Source organism: Syngnathoides biaculeatus, chromosome 2, assembly GCF_019802595.1.
Source record: "Syngnathoides biaculeatus isolate LvHL_M chromosome 2, ASM1980259v1, whole genome shotgun sequence".
NCBI lineage: Eukaryota > Metazoa > Chordata > Actinopteri > Syngnathiformes > Syngnathidae > Syngnathoides > Syngnathoides biaculeatus.
The window spans coordinates 3,595,775-3,615,400 of NC_084641.1; the positions used below are offsets into that span (position 1 = coordinate 3,595,775).

At 40.8% G+C, this 19,626-nt stretch overlaps 2 protein-coding genes across 5 annotated transcripts; both read right to left on the reverse strand.

Moving 5' to 3' along the window:
* Nucleotides 1–1,010: 1,010 nt before the first annotated feature.
* atp6ap1a (ATPase H+ transporting accessory protein 1a) lies at nt 1,011–12,820 on the reverse strand. Of its 4 annotated transcripts, none has more exons than XM_061826987.1 (12): nt 12,680–12,820; nt 12,354–12,541; nt 11,228–11,354; nt 11,088–11,162; nt 10,378–10,571; nt 9,216–9,256; nt 9,046–9,131; nt 6,949–7,098; nt 5,306–5,463; nt 4,629–4,679; nt 3,218–3,455; nt 1,011–1,654 (listed from the first exon to the last, which is right to left on the reverse strand). In XM_061826987.1, the coding sequence occupies exons 2-12, from the start codon at nt 12,476–12,478 to the stop codon at nt 1,445–1,447; spliced, it is 1,455 nt and encodes a 484-aa protein (XP_061682971.1). In that variant the 5' UTR covers nt 12,479–12,541; nt 12,680–12,820; the 3' UTR covers nt 1,011–1,444. The 4 variants fall into 4 exon arrangements, with proteins under 4 accessions (XP_061682971.1, XP_061682980.1, XP_061682989.1 ...); XM_061826996.1 differs by having other exon boundaries at nt 12,652–12,793; XM_061827005.1 differs by lacking the exon at nt 12,680–12,820 and having other exon boundaries at nt 12,354–12,553.
* A 208-nt stretch (nt 12,821–13,028) lies between these two features.
* On the reverse strand, nt 13,029–19,583 carry tafazzin (tafazzin, phospholipid-lysophospholipid transacylase). Its single transcript, XM_061827038.1, has 11 exons — nt 19,434–19,583; nt 18,301–18,450; nt 17,558–17,686; nt 17,434–17,479; nt 15,588–15,673; nt 15,423–15,503; nt 15,281–15,322; nt 15,144–15,206; nt 14,237–14,289; nt 14,076–14,153; nt 13,029–13,444 (listed from the first exon to the last, which is right to left on the reverse strand). The coding sequence occupies exons 2-11, from the start codon at nt 18,407–18,409 to the stop codon at nt 13,358–13,360; spliced, it is 774 nt and encodes a 257-aa protein (XP_061683022.1). The 5' UTR covers nt 18,410–18,450; nt 19,434–19,583; the 3' UTR covers nt 13,029–13,357.
* Between the last annotated feature and the right edge of the window lie 43 nt (nt 19,584–19,626).

The window sequence follows — 19,626 nt, forward strand, 5'->3', positions numbered from 1 at the left end:
TGTTCATCTAAATGAGGAGCCAAAGTGTTTGCACAATGATTGTAGGGGGGGGGGGGGGACATATTGCCAGCCGGACCTTCCTTAGCACTCCGCACAGCAGAGATCCCCAACTTTTTGATGCCACACTTGCATGAAAAGCATACAAACAAAAACTAAGTCAGCATGATGCTGCATATAGTTGTTGTAATAAGTGAAAGCCCCGCTCTTGTATTTTTTTCAAACTTGCTCTGATTTCATTCTGGTCACTGTGGCTGCTTTTAGAAAATCCCACAACACAAACAAGATGGTGACAATGCAAACAAAGTTATGAGAGCTTTTCTTTTTCTGCTCATTTGCATCACCATTAACGACAAATCAAAAATTTAAGTACAACTGCAGTTCTGGGTATTGTAATGTTGTGAAACTTAGTATAATGTACTAGTGTTGTGAATTCAGGGAAGGTGTTGTACAGGAAATTGTATCGAAGCTGTAGAATGGTGTCATTCAGTAATTCCAAGAGTTCTTCGAGGGAAAACCTTTTGCTGCTGAACGTTCAAGGAGTAGGGCGGTCCATCTTAGTTTAACCTGGAACTGCTGCTCCCCCTGTTGGAGAGTGAGTCGTGAACACCATTAATGACGCATAATTGCTTTAAAAAAAAAAATTGTAGCAACTAAAGTGCATAACATCCTTGAGTCATCATCTCCACCCTGTAAATGCTCAAGGGTGTGGCGCAGGTCAGCAAGGTTCCAGGACGATGCTAGCAAAAGATAAGATTTCAAATCCAAAATATTGACGATAATGCTGGTGTAACACACTTTCAAGCAGCTCCGCCAACTTTGCGTTCTCCATGTCTCCGAAACAAGTTGATCTCCTTGATGTTGGGAAAAGGAAGACAGAGAATGAACAAGGTTGTTCCCGGATGGGGATCCTCTTCTCAGACAGGAATTGTCAGATGCTCGCCGCAGGAGTTGCCCGACAAAATGTCAAATTTGGGGCAGTACAAAGTTCAAGTGAAAGAAACGTATCAAAATGTTTTACACACATATATTTTTAATGACATTACAACACCTTTACTTCACTTCAGTTTCAGTAGTGAAATCAAACACACTCCCTTCTCTGAACAAAACAAAAAAAAAAAACAGCAGTAAACAACACCTTCACCAATAAATAACACTTAAATTTCATATTTGTACATGTGGGACTAAATTATTCTGACATCAAGCTTCAGTTTGTGCACAACTTTTTTTCTGTCAATAACTTTTTTGAAAACCAAAAGATGCTTTAGGATACAAGAATAACACTATTACTCATTATATACCACAAACCAAACACAAATGAGGGCAGGGTGAGGGTGGAAGTGTCGTTGTGGGAGAAAAGGAGCAGGGGCACAGGGCCGGGGTGGGGAGCGGTACATGGAAAGACAGTAGGACGACCATGAGAACAGTCATGACAGATGGCAAGACTTCACTCTGTCTGCGGCACAGAGATGGCTGGACCTTTGGGGTCGTCGAAGCGGTCCATGGTGCGGAGCTGCATGATCATGTGCAAGCCGTAGGTGAGCACTAGGACCATGAGAACACTCGTCATCAGGCCCATCCAGATCCCGGGTGAGAAGAAACCAGCGCAGTCCGAGGCGTATGAGAACTTGCTGCCGCTCACGTTGAAGCCTTGAATCTGTCACGACACAATCACATGAACTAATATGTGGAAACTTTTGAATTTCAATCCGTACGGTATGAAAGTAAATATGCGCCACCAGGATTTGAATTCAAAATCCCACTGAAAATTTTATGTTGTAAAATTCACATTATTTCAAAGTCATAACATTTTCAATAGCTGTATTTCAGTTTGACTTTTCAATGTTAACAAATTCGCCATATAAAAAAAAATAAATAAAATAAATTAAAATCAACCTTTAAAATTCAAACGCTATATTTTCAGTCTCCAGAGATTCAACTGGCTATAATTTGCGGTCTGAAATTCCCCGTCTAAATTCAGTGTTAAGAAAGCATGGTTACTTCAGGTCAGAACCCAACAGCCAGCCAATCCAGTTACGCTACGTCACGTGGCAAATATTTACTTCCATAGTAATAGCAACAGTTCCTGACACTTTGAATAAACTTTCAACGTATTTGCTAAAGAGTCTCATTCAAATGATGAACTTTAAACTCATTTGTTAGACTCTGCTTGCTTGATCCAACTCTCCCCAACCCCTTTAGCTGTTTGCCGCAACTGCCTAAAACCAGTTTCAGTGGTGGGTATCGTCTTTTGAGGGATTTTTCAGGTGTGCCCCGCGAAGCACTCCTGCTTGAGCCTGTGCCCTGCGATTGGCTGGCAACCAGTTCAGGGTGTACCCAGTCTCCTGCTCGATGATAGCTGGGAAAGGCTTCAGCACTCTTACAAACCTTGTGAAGATAAGCAGCTAAGAAAATGTATGGATGGAAAGAATGATGTCAAAAATTTGGGTTGCAACTGAATGACCAAGTTAAATTTCGGTTCCTGGGCCAGCCGGGAACCACTGAGCAGCTGAAATTTTGTTCCATCTATTGTGGTCTATTTCCCCTGACATTTTTTAAGCTTGAATTGATATGATTTGATTACATTGTGGACTAAGGATAAGTGATGCTAGGTGTAACAAAACCGGCTTATTTTTCATCTATGACTTCTTTTTAAAGAGAAGCAAGTCAGGCATATAAGGTGGGCAGACAGCCAGAGCTCAGCTCTGCCATCAGTAGCCCAGCCAGCTTCTACATTTTCTCTCGTCAGGAGAGAATGTGAGGAACAACACAACCTAGCATCACGAGCTCAGAGCACAGACAAGCATGCTCTGTTGAATAAATCATTAAGTGAAATTATAACTGAAGAATAATTAATTGTGAACATTAGTGAAGTCAGAAGTGACAGGCATCTTTAGCTCTGTGCAAAGCTGATACGCACGGCATGGAAAATTGTTCAACGCTCCGCTCCGGCTGCCCACACAGTCAACGAGTGCGGTTTGGTACTGAACTATATTACTGAGTGAATCGGTGGTCGGTACCTAAAATAAAGCACCGCTTTCTGTACACATCCCAATTTTGAACTCAGCCATGACATATTCGGTTAGGTAGAATGCTATTACTGTAAATTCAAACTGAATACGATGTAAAAATGTCAACACAGGTGGATATACACATCACAAATATGCAAACATGTTTAACGAGAAGTCTACACAACATTAGATGTGTTAGCTGGTCTTACTTGAAAGTTGTCAAAGGTGACCCTCCACTGACTGGCTGGATCTTTGGAAGAGTGCGGGACGAGCTGCGGCCACCGGAAGCTGCTGACGCACTCGCAGCGGTACGAGTACTCGGCGGGGGCGTAAATATTCCTACTGCCGTTAAACGTGGCCTTGGTGCCGTTGTATTCCAACTCGACGGTGTCCAACGTGAACCAGCGACGTGCCGACACAGAGTAATGGCGCTGGCTCAGCGCAAAGCTGTAAGGACAAGCCTGGGCTTTCTGTTTTTTGCTTTTCTATGACAGTTAGGAATATTACTTTATACAGATATTAATAAGTAAAAGCGTAATGACAGTGGCCTCCCGCATTCTCACGGTTCAGCACCTGCAGATCTTTTTTGTTTCTCATATTTTTCTTCCCTTTTTAATTTTTGTGTTTTTGAGGAGTAGGACCAACAGAAAAATCACATAGACAAACACAGACAAATATTGTTTGCTTTCTTTTAACGGCATCAAAAAATTATCGAAGTGGGGCTATACCGCCATTTTCCATGAAAAACAGTAGTTGCCCCATCCCCTAAAAAAATAACTTAAAAAAATAAAATACTTATAGGAAAGAAAATAAATCTGCCAAATGGTGAATATACATGAGTGCCCAACAGTGAGTATGTAAAGTCCGCTGTATTGTAGAATAGTTCAATGTAGCACATATTCGGTATAGTAAAGTGTTGTATTGTGTACTACTACTTGTCTCTATATTCCACAAGGCACAGGTGCATCCAGGACATATCCCACTCTAAATGTTTATTCACTGTATGATGTAATTTTCTATTGTAATGTAGTACAGTATACAGTGGACTATTTGCCGGGGTTTGGGACGGGGCCTGACCACGACTAACCAAAATCTGCAGATAATTGAGTTTCATTACAATTGCATTTTAAAAAAAAATTAAACCCAAGACTCTTGAATAAATATGGATAAACCACCAATTAGCAACTTCTAGGTTGATTAGGTCCAAAAAAGTAATTAAAAAAAGAAAACAAAAATAGAAAAAACATGCACAAACAGGTGAATCTATGCGATATGTGAGGTTTCACTAGAGTGTAGTATAGTGACGAACAGTATAAATTACAGAAATACCTTGATAGACGAATGACCTAACATACAAGTTTTGAGATACGAGCCGTCGATCGGCTGAGTTTTTGCTTTGACCTGCGATCCCACACTTGAAATATCTAAAAATCTATGCAAGCAAGTGTATCGTATAGTTTTGATAGTACAGCAAAATTTAAAACCTTTTCATTTTATGGTGACAGCTAAACACTGGAAAACATTTAACTTATTAGGGAAAAAATGTCCACTGTATAGTTTCAAAGAGTGTGTATACGTGTGTAGTACTGTATGTGACTTGTGTGTGCCAAGCAGACTCACATCAGTTTGAAGTTGCTGTATCCAAGCACGTTTTCATAATTAAGCGCCAGTCTGCAAAGAATCACAAAGGAAGGAAATATTTACAATCATAAGTCCTCAACAAAAAGAACCATCATCATGGATTTCAGTCTTTGTCTCAACTAGCAGGGGTCACAATTATTGGTACACAAAGTTGATTAGGTTTACAGACAAAAGCAGAAAAAGTCACAGGAAATAAATGACTCTGCTACTAATTTTAATGCCGAGTGCCACTCAAGCTATATTATTGAAGAATACTGTGAACATGACAAAAACGCAGCTGGTTCCGTAACACTTGATGTCCGATTTGTTGCTTATGCTCAAGCTCATTGTATTTTCTGTGACTTTGGTCAAAAAAGAAAATCATGGAAAATGCTGACATAGAAGATTCTACATTAACCTCTAATTATGTAGCAACAAGAAATGTACTTTTAGTTGTATCAGACATTAAAAATGAAAAAGAAACTGAAGGAAGGGCAGTGTAATAATTTTTTTCCTGAATACACGTGATTGAATGACTTTTGAGCAAATATTGAAAATAGGATAGAATAGGATGAATATATTGAATAGGTGAATTCATAAATGACAAAGGACAAATCAGAGTTTAAAAAAAAAAAAAAATTTAAAAAAGGCCAGATGCGCCTATATTTTTGCAATACCTTGCTTTGGATTTGCCACAGCTGGAACCGTGCAGCTTCGGACTGACGCCCTCGCCAAAGGTGGACGGGGTGAGGTCATGTAACTCCCAGCGGCCGCTGCGCAGGATGCTGACTGACAGGCCCTTGGCCCACAGGAGGATGCAGCTGCTCTCCCCTTCCTGACAGCACACATTTGTAAATACTCAGAAATACTCACTTTGGGGCATTATTTTTCTGTATTCCAGAAGCATGGCATTATTATTACTGATAAATCGTAGAGGTCAAAGTACAGTACAAATAGTAGTGGTGGTGCAGTAATCTCAATGAATTTGGCGCTACCGAGTGGCATGTTGGTGCGGAGGAAGAACGTTAAAGCGTGACCAAAACGTGGACGCGTTCAATTAGATGGAAAGAGTGGTTTGCTGTTATCTTATGGCATTGAAAGGCAATGACTAACCTTATTTAGGGGGCCGTCATTTACATGTTATAAGGATAAACACTAATGACGAAGAATAAAAACGAGACTGCGCACAGACCCCTTTCACATGGTAATTCGGCTTCAACTTCCGGTCAGGGCAAAACATTGCTTTGGCTACTATTTCACGTGAAAGTTGACATCCTTTCAATTGTACATAATATTGGCATCCGTTGGGTTTAGCTTTTTTGGTGTCAATATAGTTAAGTCTTGTTGCACTGTTAGCTGTCAAAACCGTGCAGGTGGTGGCAAAGAAGTAACTTTTCACCGGTACGTGTGTTTCAGTTTAACCTTCATAATTCTTCTTTTCCTTTCGGCTTGTCCCGTTAGGCGTCTCCACAGCGTGTCATCTTTTTCCATCTTAGCCTATTCTCCTGCATCTTCGTCTCTAACCCCAACTGCCCTCATGTATTATTGTAATGTATGTATGTATGTAATGTCATGTATTATAATATAAACTCACTCTCTCGCCTCTGCACATGTCATACAACATAAAGTTTAACCTTCATAATTAATTAGTATAATTATGAATGTGGAAAATATATCACAATATTATGAAGGTCTGTATGTGACAGAAGAGTCTCAGCTAAAATGAAGGACAAAGTTTGTAAAACAGTGGTGATGTATGGATTAGAGACGGTGGCACTGAAGAAACAACAGGAAGCAGAAATGAAGATGCTGAGGTTCTCGCTCGGAGTGAGCAGGTTGGATAGTATTAGAAATGAGCTCATTAGAGGGACAGCTAAAGTTGGATGTTTTGGAGACGAGGTTCGAGAGAGTAGACTCCGATGGTTTGGACATGTCCATAGGCAAGAGTCTGAGTATATTGGTAGAAGGGTGCTGAGGATGGAGCTGCCAGGCAAAAGAGCAAGAGGAAGACCAAAGAAAAGGTTGATGGATGTTGTGAGCGAGGACATGAAGACAGTGGGTGTGAGAGAGGAGGATGTACGAGTTAGGCTTAGATGGAAAAAGATGACACGCTGTGGAGACCCCTAGCGGGACAAGATGACAGGAAAATAAGAATTATGAAGGTCTGTACCTCTTATTACATACATATGTGTCTTTACTTGACCTTGATTGGAAAAGGCAGAATCATCTTAAATGTACAAATATTGTATGAAAATGACAAAGATGAAAAAAAAATGTATATAAACACACGTGAACACACACAACTAATGCTTTAAGAGACCTTAAAGTCCACTGGTGCATAGACGCCAGCCTTCTCCTTCATTTTCCGCTGTCTTTCCTGCTCTCGCTCGCGGTCTCTGTAGCTGCCACGGGCCTGCAGCAGCGAGCGCCCGCCGGACAGGGCGGCCTCCATGGAGAGTGACGGTGCCCCCTGCAAAGAGGTCACACACACGCACGTGCTGGTGGGTTTACGACTTTTGTAATCTCTCCTTCTCTCCCCTCACACAAACGACATACAAGCAAGTATGACCATTGTTTTTTTACAACTGCCTCACATCTGTGTGGCATGGAGTCAACCAACTGGTGGCACCTTTCATCTGTTATTTCACTCCAAGATTCTTTAATGACATTTCACAATTCATTTATATTTGAGGTTTGCTTCAGAGAAAGTATTCTTGATGTCACCCGACGAGTTCTCGATTGGATTAAGGTCCAGGGATTGGGCTGGCCACTCCAAGACATTAACTTTGTTGGTTAGGAACCAAGACTTTGCATGTTTAGTAATGAATTTAGGGTCATTGTCTTGGCGAAACACCCATTTCAAGGCACGTCTTCTTCAGCATAAGGCAACATGACCTCTTCAAGTATTTTCAAGTTTGACTCAACTTGAGGTCACAAACTGATGGCTGAACATTCTCCTTCAAGATTTTCTGTTAAAGATAAGCAATGATGGCTCCATCAACCACAGCAAATTGTTCAAAACCTACTGTGGGGGATAACAACACAAGACCATCATGTTTGACGTTGGTATGATATTCTTTTTCCAAAAAAGCTCATGTGCAATGTTCCATCTTTTATCCATATGAGGATCATGGTCTCCCACAATGTTCCCTCTAAGTCTTTACGTCTGAGCAAACACACTAAGGCCGTGAGCGCCCCCTTTGACCACCATGAGCAACAGACGTATGCACTGTGATCAATCAGTGTCATTCATTGAAGTTACATGGCTCATTAAAAGGTTCAGATTACATTCCCATCAGATTATTTATTTTTTTTATTTTGTTTTTGCGAACTTACACTGAGAATGTCAAACAAAAAAAATATATTACAGTACAAATTCATACCAAGCCAACTATTAACTATGAATCTTTGTTTCATTTTTTTTTTAAACCCACAATGATATCCCAGTGTCTTTTTCATGGTGTAAAATTGAATTATTGCTTGTGGAATACATTTAGCAATGCATGTTGAAAGCTGAATGATGCTCCCAAACAGTTTTAGGGTTAATGTTATGTTGCTTCCTATATGTAAAATCGCTTTTTGTGCACTGTCTTGTCTGTGCTTTCATCCTCGATCAGGCTGTGCCAAGGTGGAATTTTAACAATGGACACCATCTCATCCTGTACTTTCTACTTTGGCTTCAGACCAGACCTTTTTTACTCAAAAAAAAAAAAAAAATCTCATCCAGTTTCACCACTTTTTCTTCTATTATTCCCTTTAAAATTGAGGGGGGCGGTGTCAGGTGAACTAGGAAATAGTGTGTGGCCAAGCAGCAGCTCTTGGTGAGAGGCAGTCTGCTGCAGTGTTAAAAAAAAAAAAAAAACATCAGGCTGTAGTTCACTGCGCTGGATCGGCTTTCCTCTGCGCTGAGAGTGTGCGACAAGTGCGCAGTTGCGCAGTTTAGAGGGAACATTGGTCTGCCCCATGGTTTGCTTTAGAAACTGCTTTTGTAACACTTAGTGACAAATGTCATTTGATTTATTTCTTGAGTGTTCTTGAATTTGTTTAGATCATTACATTTTCTTGCACAATTAATGCATTTAACAGTGGGGAAAATTACTTTTTCCACACAGGGCCATGTAACAAAAAGTTTTGAATAAATTAAATCAGCATTTAAAAACAGTATTTGAGCTTCACATGGGTTATATACAACTGACATTTGTTTGATTATCTTAAGCATGAAAGTGAGAAAATGATGCAAAAAATACATACATTTCAGAAGGGGGCCAATACTTTTTCACGGCACTGTATATTTGTCACTGGCAGTAAACGACTGGAAGAATTCGGTTAGCAATCTTTATGTCCACAGCAACTAATGAGTTGAAAGGTTGGTGACAGGAAGCAAAGTGTGTCTTCTCACTGCTGTGTGCAGACTCACCCTGGAAGGCCGCAGGGCGGTGTAGATGGCCGTGTATGGGACAGACTGGCTCTTCATGACACTCACAACCTGGCCCACCACCTCGTCTAAAAGAGGCCACACGAACAAAGTTGCTCAAGGTCGGCCATTTTTAAGTCAACCAAAACACGCCAGGGTTTCGTGTGACTCACCGTTGCCACTTAGAACCTCTTTGGCAGACATTAGATCAGACCTTAAAAAAAAAAAAATACATAGTTTTACATTTACCAGACAAGTAAGTTTGTCGATTTGAGCAGTGATTCGCAACCCCTGCACCGCCATACAAGTGCTCTGAGAGAACATCAACCATGCCACGACAAATTCTCATCATATTGGCATAAAGAATATTTCTTAGGATAGGATAAATTTTTGTTAGAGAAAATGAGTGAAAGGTAAACTTTTGCTAAAAGACGAGCCACGCTCCAGCCTTTGTGCAGTGAAACACGTCATTACGTCTTTTTGTGACATCTTTGGTGTTATGCCGTGACAGTTTTTAAATATAATCTAAGTGCCTTGGCTCAGTGATGTACAGTGGTAACTCTACCCAGCAAATTAATTCCTTCTGGAAGTCATTTCATAATGTGACTTTTTTCACAAGTATAAGCACTTTTTACATGTAAATAGCCTAATCTGTTCCAAGACCCCCCCCCCCAAATTATCCATTCAAAGTACATATTGTAAATAATAAAATTATGTTCATTTACTTTTGGCACCTTTGTGAAGAGTAGGGTGAGTGAGAAGCGAAAGGCATGGTGGGGGACGGAGGAGGTGGCCAACTTCTGACAACATTTACGAATGTTCGCACCCACACAACTTAATTTTGCTAAAGTATCTTGGGGGCCATGGTGAAGAAAGATGAATAAACTTGCAATACGCACAAATGAAAAACCCACAAAAATGTTGTACTTTACTAATGTGCGCTAGCGTGTGACAAAATGAAAGACTCGGTGCCGCTCAAGTGTCGAAGGGAAATTAAGAGCATCATTGAGGTCCCTCGGAGCCAATGGGATGGCGGAAATTGCAGGGCACTACTCAATGGGAGAGTAGCTGTACTGCACCAGTTTCAAACTAAGATGCAAGATGTTTAGGTCGGAGGAATTTGGGGGTCCAAATAACAGTGCCTATTTTTGCCTTTCGTATCCGGAATTTTCCTTCGTAACGAGATATTTTTCTGAAGAGGGGTTTCGTAATCTCAATTTTTTGTTACAAGAGACATTTGTAAGTAGAGGTACCGCTGTATGTCATACTTTATTAGAGGAACAAGTTCTACTTGAGCAACTACGGTCAGTATTGCGCATTCACCAGTGTAGTTACCCGATGTAATAGGGCAGTCGGAAAACGAGCAGAGCTGGAGACGAGGCGTTGAGCGTGAGCTGACTCAGCGTGTCGGGGTCCATGTATAGAGGGGAGGTTTCCAGCCGCTCTCGCAGGTGGCCAATCACTGTGTCGGAGGCCTGCCAGGACACAGCCGGAAGCACCATGGAGTACGATGACGACCTCAGAGCGCTCTGCAACATACAGCGGCTCGAATTAGCATCTGCTACTCAAAAACCTGCGGACCCTCACCGGAGAAATACGTCATTGCCAAAATTAAAATCTGACTTTTTTTTTTTTTGCAGAAAGTCAGTTTATATTCAAATGTTCTGTTTTATCAAAAAAAAAAAAAAAGCAAATGATAACAACATTACTCATTAAGTTATGCTTTTAAAAGTTTGTTACATAGATATATTGCTCAGCTGGCAACATTGAGTGCTTTTTGAAACTAGCTTGTTAGTTCACAACCATGTTGTTATTATTTGGATCGGGGGCAATTGCTTCTACCTACAAAACGTTATTACCAACAATATTATTTTAAACAAATGGTAAGTTGAAAAGGAATGGCAGTGAAGAACAGAATGAGGGCAGACTCGAGTTGAGATTTTTTTTTTTTAAGTTTTACATTGGCTCCCCCTGGTGACTAAAAGTAAACAGCACCAAGGAAGAAGTAATGAAACATCTGAGGAATAAAAAAAACCTGAACGAACCTCCAGGTTGGGGAAAACGCTGTCCTGCTTATTTCCAAAAGCTCCTCCGTATAGCGTGAAATCCTCCACGCTCATCTGCACAAACACCAGGGGTCGTTATTTGAACACGTTCACCAAAAAGTAGACCTGCGTGCATGTACCTTGTCCTGAAGAAACAGCACCACGTTTCGGGGGCCGGAGTTGAGAGTTTTATCTAGGTAAGTGGCCATTTGCTGCTGCTCGACAATGTGACCTGCTGCAAGGGGGGGCTGCTTTGCTTGTGGGGTCCTGGACCAGAGCCACCACCACAAAGAGAAGAGCAAAATAAATAAATGATTAAATTACATCCATCCACCAATTTCTGTTTTCCGCTCCTCATGCAGTTCGCAGGCTAGCTGCAGCCTATCCTGGCTATCTTCGGGCGAGAGGTGGAGTACACCCTGAACTGGTCCCTAGCCAATCGCAGGCCACGTGGAAACAAACAAACATTCACACCTATGGGACAGTTTTGAAGCTTCGGCTAACTTACTATGCAAGTTTTTGGGATGCGAGAGGAAATAGGAGTGCTAGAAGAAACCCCACACAGGCATGGGGAGAGCATGCAAACTCCAATGTAACAGATAAATGAACATCAGCTGGGATGGTGTCCAGCACGCCCATGACTCGAGAGAGGATAAGTGGCATGGAAAATGGAAGGGAAAAAAAAAAAAAAAAGTTTGTCTGATCATGTGAGTTGTTTTTTTTTTTTTTTAATCAGTACGAGCAATTTAATAAAAGATCGTCATTCTTAAGCATTCAGCATGTTTTTCTTTCAAAGTTATCAACAAGCGCAGTGAAGATATTTCAAAGTACAAATCCCTTTTTCACCCCGCTTCACTTTTGTATTTAAGTAGATTTCAGTCAGTGGCTCTAATTTCTTCTCCAGTATTTGTATCTCTATTTACGTTAAGTGTACCAACTGGTGCTACTTTTGATGTATTGTGAAATTGCCGAGAAAAAACTGCTAGTGCACTCGACAGCGCCTCTATCGGTCGCAGCCGGGCCGTGCGCTGTATTTTAAAACACCATTTCAAAGTGCGAAAAATTCACCGACAATTCCACACATTTCACCTGCTTGCAAATGAATAATGAACCTTCTCCATGACGTGGCTTGACGAGAATACTGGGATGGTTTATTCCAAATGCTTGGGATGCTGGCCGGATGTCAGATGGCTTCCACCCGCGGCCGTTGAGGCTCATCAAATAAAATTAAACAAACGGGACAAAACCGAGCAAACTGGGACTCACCATTGGTGGGTCCATAAGACCAGCGGCACCTGCTCGCCGCAACCGCCCGGCTGGCTGAGCAGGAAGACGCCGAGTGCCGCGAAGCAGATGATGCGCCGCAGGTGAAACGTCCCGGTCGTCGCCATCTTCGCTGTTCCTGGCAGGTGACGTCACGGGCGACGGCTGATTACATGACGTCACTGCGTAGCCTTGTGAACGCAAACTTTAAGTTAGATGAGTTGACGGTAACAAGCTCGACAGTAAATGGATGGGTTAGAACAATTCAATATGATTATTTTAAAAAATGAAAATTAGTTACAATTAGATTTTGTTAAACAAATTTCAACCTAAAGACATTTCTTGAAAGCATAATCGGAGAGGTATGGATCTGAATATATTTTATATGTTTCCAAATGGACAGGTTTCCAATTACGCCAGCTTGTGTGTCATAGAGGTCAGAGAACATGGGTGATAGGTGAAGCGTGAAATTTTTTCGTTTCGTTAATTTATCCGATTGGACTAAGGGTGGTGGTGACGTCATTGGAAACCGAGCCATTATGAGTTTTTCTGGTAGCAAGGTAGACTAATTTGTTTTCTCATATTTAATAAGCCAAAAAGTCCAACATGTTTCAATAAATGTGCTGTCCTCACACTGAATCGTAAAGGGAAACATCTTTCATAGATAACCACACAAGGTTCCAAATATAAAATCTTTATTGGCATTGACACACCCCAGAAAGGAAGGAGAAGCCAATAAGAATGCTTTTTTTTTTTTTAAACAGCAATCAAGACACCAAATATGGACTGTGCTAAAAACAATCATAGACGGAAATATGATGTGAGAAGCAATACAATGCAATCATAAAATGGAAAAAGTATTATGCCCATGTGTCCAAATATGGACGATGTCACAATATGTCCAGTCGGCATGTTTGAACACATCTGAATGTAGTTCAGTTGCCCTTTGATATAAAAAAACAAAACAAAAACATCCTGCTTTCTCTTGCACAACATGGGACTCCCACTCAGGAATTGTGGAGCGCCTCAGCTTGGACTTTAAGTCTCTGGAAGTCCCCCTGGATCATGTCCGTCAGCGTTTTTCTCATCTCCAGCTGCAACGGCAAATTGATGAGAGGATGCGTGAAAGTCTAAAAAGCCACAACGTAAATGCAGTCAAAACAGAACATGCCACCTCTCTAGTCAATTTCTTATCATAAAGGGAGAAGGTGAGTGGTTGAATATAGTTGAAAAAGTGAAATCACAGTTATGATTTCAGCATCACATTGTCAAAATAAGGTTGACTTTTTTTTTTTTTTAATTACGTCTTTTTATGCTTAAAAATTAAAAATGTGCCTCAGATGGAAAGCGTTTGCTTCACAGTTCTGAGGTCCCGGGTTCAATCCCAATCCTCCCTGTGTGGAGTTGGCATGTTCTCCCCGTGCCTGTGTGGGTTTTCTCCTGGCACTCCGGCGTCCTCCCACATCCCAAAAACATGCAACATGAAAATGGATGAATGGATTATTAGTTTAACCTTTTTAACTGTGTCAAACTGACTACAGGTATTCTAAAAATGTAAATATTGTTAGAAGGGGATAAACTGCTACTTTATAAAATAAAGTATAAGTTATCTTATCTTCTTATACTTAAAAAAAAAAAAAAAAAAAAAAAAAGATTAAACAGAGTAGAGCAAATTGACCCATGAACTAAACCTGGCAAACTAGTCAGTACAGTAAAGGTTATCACCTGGCTCTTGTTGTCCGCTCGGAGCTTTTCCACGATGTCTTTGAGGCCGAAAGGTTTCCCCACGAGGATGGTGATTTTCTGAGAGCACACACGCACTTATTCGGAAGCTGCAGTCACTTGGGTACGGAAGAATGCGGAAAATGCGGAGAGATTGTTCCTACCTTGCCAATCCGTGGGATGTAGGGGCTCACATTGGGCAGAACATCACTCAGGCCTGACATAAAGGATGCCTGCTGTGATTATACATCCCAACGAACACAGTCGTACAAGATCTGCCTGAGTGGTGTTGGATTTTCTATGTGTATGTGTTGTGTTTAGGCTAATCAACGGTTGTTTGGTGGTTTAAAATGACCACAATTGTGACGTGTGTGTTTTCGGTAACCCGTCTTTTGCATTTCTTACTGTAGTTTAGCATTATGCTAACAGGCTTACACTATATTTTTCACCAAACTAAACACTGGGCATTTGGGGAGGGCAAAGTAAGTACAAATACATGAGAAAACAAAAACTGTCAATCATAATGTAGGAAGATGAACAAAGTGGAAAGATTACAAAGAAACAGAAGTGAAAATACTTCTCAAATAGAAGGTAGAGCAAACAAAATAATATGTCACATTTTGGGCTTGACAAAGATCTGACCAGAGCAGATGGGAATGTTTCTTTTGTGTGGATTTCATTTTAAAAGGTGAACAGATAACATCAACAAGGAGCTTATTTAAAAAAAAATATGGACTACAAAAATTATTTTGGAGTGTTAAAGAGAAGGCAGGGATGGACAAGAACGTTACTACTGGGATCGAGAAATCATTCAAATAAGGCTCATCTTTCTTTCAGTCACAGGGGCTGCCCTCAAAAGTTGTAGCCACCAAACTTTAGCTCCTTATGATGCTGTGTGTTCAGTTCCGGCTTCGTATAAACAATCAGTTCATTTCTTTTGAATAACTAAACATAACCTTTGAACATATCTGGTGTAGCAAAGAAGAAAACATGAGAGGAAGGTGGAGGGAGGCGACTGCAAATGTAAGATGATCTAGAGTCGGGTGGTACAGCTGTGCGTGCCTCACTCACCCACATGCCACAGCGGCAGGATGACAGGGTTGAGGGTGCATTCTGCTATTAGGCGTCCCACACCTAAAAGATGAACACTGGTCTGTGTAAACCACGTGTTATGAGAGGTGCGCAGCAACGGCAGGCGACGCACTCACCCCATTTCAGCCTAATGAATTCTTCACTGGTGTTGATTTTGCCTGTTCAAGCAACAACATTAATGGGAAGGTTAACTGAGATGTGGTCTTAAAGTGACTGCAAAAACCCGTTCTGCATTGCAAAGGCCATCTCAAGTCTTACCTTCAGGGAAAATATGCACCCATTCCCCTCTGTTCAGCTTCTCCAGAATAAAATCCATACCTTTCTGGTAAACGCCATCGCCTGAAAGAAAGTTCGGCGTGAAACGGCAATGATCAACTGACGAAAAGGACGGACGGACGCAAAGGCGCTGCGCACGTCACTCACCTCTACAGACGGGCACACATTTCCCTCGGCTGAAGAATCGAGAGTGCAACTCTCTTGTGAAGCAGATGTCTGACGCTGCCGGGGTCCTTTAGGAAGAAAAGTGTCTTGAACACCTTGTTCTTAAATAAAAAAACTGAAATCATGACCCTTAAAGGGTACATTATGAGAATTACATTTTTTCGGATGCAATGTAATATAATAATGATTATAATTATGAACCGATGGCTAATTTGAACACGTCTTCCAGGACACATGCAAAGTAGCCATGTGGTCATGAGCACGCTCGTGAAGAGGCATGCGAGTTCAATTCCCAGCCTGGAGTGATAAATTTAGACAAACTTTTGAAACATTTTCAAGCTTTTTATATATTTTTTTTTACAATTACTTTGGACGGTATTGTATTATAGAGAAAAGAAAAAAAAACTTTGAACTTTATAGTTGTTTCTAGTCCATGAAAAATGTGCTTCAATGTAACGAACAATAGTCTGTAAAAGCCAACCCAACCAATCGAGGTTCCACTGTATATATTTCCTCTGGAGTGTGTTCTTACTCATAAACTCTGAATATTTAGTATTTTGTCATCATGTCAGAAAACGAGTCTGAAAACAAAACCTCTTTCCTACTACTCAACAACACGGGTGAGCCACACAGTTGAGGTGAGTGACATTATATTTTCAGCTAGGCTAGCGAAGTTCCAGGGCGCACCATTTTAAAACCAATAGGTAAGCAAACCTGCAGGGATGGCACTGATTAGTGTGAGCTAACTGGGACACTAGCATTAAATTGAAAATGATGTCATAATAAAAGCTCATCCGGGCTTTTATCTCAAGTAGACTCGACTACTGTCATGGTCTTCTGACTGGACTTCCAAAAAAAAGAGTATTAAACAGCTGCAGCTCACATTCGGACCAATACAAAGCGGTCAGAGCATATAACACCAATTCTAAAGTCCTTGCACTGGCTTCCAGTCAGCTTTAGAATAGATTTTAAAGTTCTGCTACCGGTCTATAAATCACTAAATGATTTAGGTCCTGAATACATGAAAGAAATGCTTTCGGAATACAAACCCAGTAGAGCTCTGAGATCGACTGACTAAGGTCAAATAGTGGAGCGCAGAGTCCCAAGCAAACATGGTGAAACAGCATTTAGCTATTACAGTATGCTGCACACAAATGGAATAATTTGCCAACACAGGTGAGGTCAGCCCCAAGTGGGAATATTTTTAAATCCAGGTTGAAAACTCTTCTTTTTTCTCATGCTTTTTAGAATATATCCACTTTTTGATCATTTTGCTTGCACTGTATGCGGTTTTAATTGTCTTGTTTTGATATTTTGTTTGTCATTTTTATTGTTTTTATGCCGTTTTAAATGCTTTATCTCTTTTTTTCAAATGCCTTTAATCATGTAAAGCCCATTGAGTTACCTCCTGTATGAAATGCGCTATACAAATAAATTTGCTTTGCTTTGCATAATTGTGAAAATAGTGTGAGATTTTATGTGAACACCATCTCACCCAACCCTATGTTCAACTTCTGGGCCGATGTTTAAATGTTAAGCACTGCTGTAAATGCGCATGCACACATCCATGCACGCACACGCGCGCGCACACACATACACATACGATGTGAGCATGTTACTGGTAAAACTTCCAATCATCATCTGAGCCGCTTATCATCACGTGGGTGTGCTGGAGCCTCTCCCAGCTATCATCGGGCAGGAGGAATGGTACACCATGAACTGGTTACCAGCCAATCATGGGGCACATACAAACAAACTTAATCGAGAAAAATAATCCATATGACCAATCTGAAAGTGAAAGTGTAAATTGAAAAGAAAAAGAACTTACCATCGCATCTTGTTAAAGTTCCACAAATGCCTCAGCTTCAAGACACCTACCGCACACAAACACAAACATAAATCAAATGAACGCACACAAAGTTTGTTTATTCTTCTTCGAGTTGGACGCTCACCCCAGATATGCGGATCGTCCATACACGACTGATGATTGGACAGCGTGATAAGGGGCGTGTCAGCGGGCCGCTGGTCAATCAGCTCCAATAGAACCTTGCGGTTGTGCACTGTCAGGCAGTTCAGGTGCTCTATAAGAGCATACGTTTGAATGTGGGTTCTTAACAGGGAATTGGGGAAAATATATTTTTGCCTAACCCTGGAAAAATATTGATAGATTTTATGCAAGGTGGAAAATTCATGTAATTTCCACAACCACACTCTTTGAGACTATCAAAGCCACACATTTGACCCTTTGGTATATACTATAGGCTAATATAGTCGCGATACAAAATAAAGTAAGTTTTGATAATTTGATGGTCTCCAGTGGAACCTCAGATTATGAACTGCATTTGTTCCATGACCCTGTTTGCAACAGGGAACGCTTGTAAATTTTGTAAATTGAGGTGATGTTTCCGATTGGAACAAATACAAATGCCATTAATCCGTTCCAGCTCCAAAACAATAATTTTCACTCATACTGTAGGTGCAGCACTCCCTGACCATTTGATTAAAATGTGAGATCTTATGGCGAAGACTTGTCTTTGTGATTAAGCTATGATATGCACTCACATTTTGTGGTACAGCTTACATTTATGCAACTTGATAAAGTGCAATGTCCTATGCAATAAAGATTTCCATAATTTCACAGTGAATTGCCCCTTTGCAACCATTACCACTGCTAGCCGCATCATGTAAAACTTACTGGTCCAAAAGTAGGAGTAGGAGCCCACCATGCCCATGATGAGCGAGCCAGAGAGCCTCCACGCCAACGTCGGGCAATGCTGGAACGGCCACTTGACCTCCAGCGGCATCTCGGCTCTCGACACACACTACATCCACGTTGAACATTCACCTGGCGTGACACGTGGGACGACAAAACACAGGATGAATGTTTTCTGTTGCATTAGATACATCTCTGGAAACACATCCAAACTCTGTACATCATCTTGGTGGCATCCTGGCTAACAATAAAGAGAATGCCACTTAGTGATTCCCATTGCAACCCGGAACAGGTCTTTGGACCACCCAGGACACGTCTCAAGAACATTGACTGTCAGCATGCAGTAAAGTAGAAAAAGTGTATACTGCACTAACACCTCTAAGAATAAACAGAATTCGTCCCGAGTAGCTGGTTGACATTTTTAAGTTTGACCTTTAGAAATCAGCGAAGTCTCTCTGCATGTTTTGCTTTTATGCTATGACCATGAAACCAAGCTGCATTTGCCCCCTCATACTACAACCAAGAGTTTAAGTCAATTCATTGGAACGGCCAAGGAGAGATTCTTTTCAAAATTGAGTCATCATCTGTGTCATCTTTTATAAATATCTGTTCACTGTAAAATTTACACATAAATCCAGAGCTCGAACGTTCCAAGCGTAATTTTCAGAGTGCACAACAATAAAACAATTGGAAAAATGTTTACTGTGTGTGGAAGTTGTACACAGATCAGTTAGAGATTTTCTTTTGGAGAAAAAAAGGCACCTTTATAAATTTGCCTGTAAATATTCGTGTTCGTTGCGATCATTCCACTTACGAAACATCAAGTAGATCAAAACTATTCAGAAAAAAGGCACCGCTATAAGTTTGCCTTAAAATTTTCGCATTCGTTGTGATCTTTCCACTCTCAGAATATCACGTTGATAAAAACTAGTCAGTTCAAGTCAAACCAAAGGTTACTACCGAGTTAACAGTTTATCACCTTGCAAAAACCTGACCAAGAAATTGGAGAAGCTTCGTAACGTGGACGACATAATATTTTGAATGACTGTAGTATGAGAATGGGATGCACAAAGTTAAAAAAATGTTAAAAATGTGAACATTTTAATATCACTTGCCTTTTTTTCTGTTAACAGGCTAACGACACAACCCGGAAGTGAACTGCCACTTGGAATCGTGGGAACCGAAGTTTTTTTTTTTCTCTCCATGATTGTGACAATCCATACGAGGTTACCGTATTACATATCTATAGTGTTATGAAAACGCACGGTTTTTTGTGTTTTCACAACGACTTAAAAAAAACTCACAAAA

What these genes read in the sequence shown, in the direction of transcription:
- atp6ap1a (XM_061826987.1), bottom strand. Translation starts at nt 12,478, where the DNA reads ATGGCGACGACCGGGACGTTTCACCTGCGGCGCATCATCTGCTTCGCG. An exon ending in TGCTGTTTCTTCAGGACAAG is followed by an intron (nt 11,163 to 11,227) that starts GTACATGCACGC and finishes GTGTTTGTGCAG; the next exon opens with ATGAGCGTGGAGGATTTCAC. An exon ending in GCGTTTTCCCCAACCTGGAG is followed by an intron (nt 10,572 to 11,087) that starts GTTCGTTCAGGT and finishes TGTATGTTGCAG; the next exon opens with AGCGCTCTGAGGTCGTCATC.
- tafazzin (XM_061827038.1), bottom strand. Translation starts at nt 18,409, where the DNA reads ATGCCGCTGGAGGTCAAGTGGCCGTTCCAGCATTGCCCGACGTTGGCG. An exon ending in GGACGATCCGCATATCTGGG is followed by an intron (nt 17,480 to 17,557) that starts GTGAGCGTCCAA and finishes TGTGTGCGGTAG; the next exon opens with GTGTCTTGAAGCTGAGGCAT. An exon ending in ATTCATTAGGCTGAAATGGG is followed by an intron (nt 15,207 to 15,280) that starts GTGAGTGCGTCG and finishes TTCATCTTTTAG; the next exon opens with GTGTGGGACGCCTAATAGCA.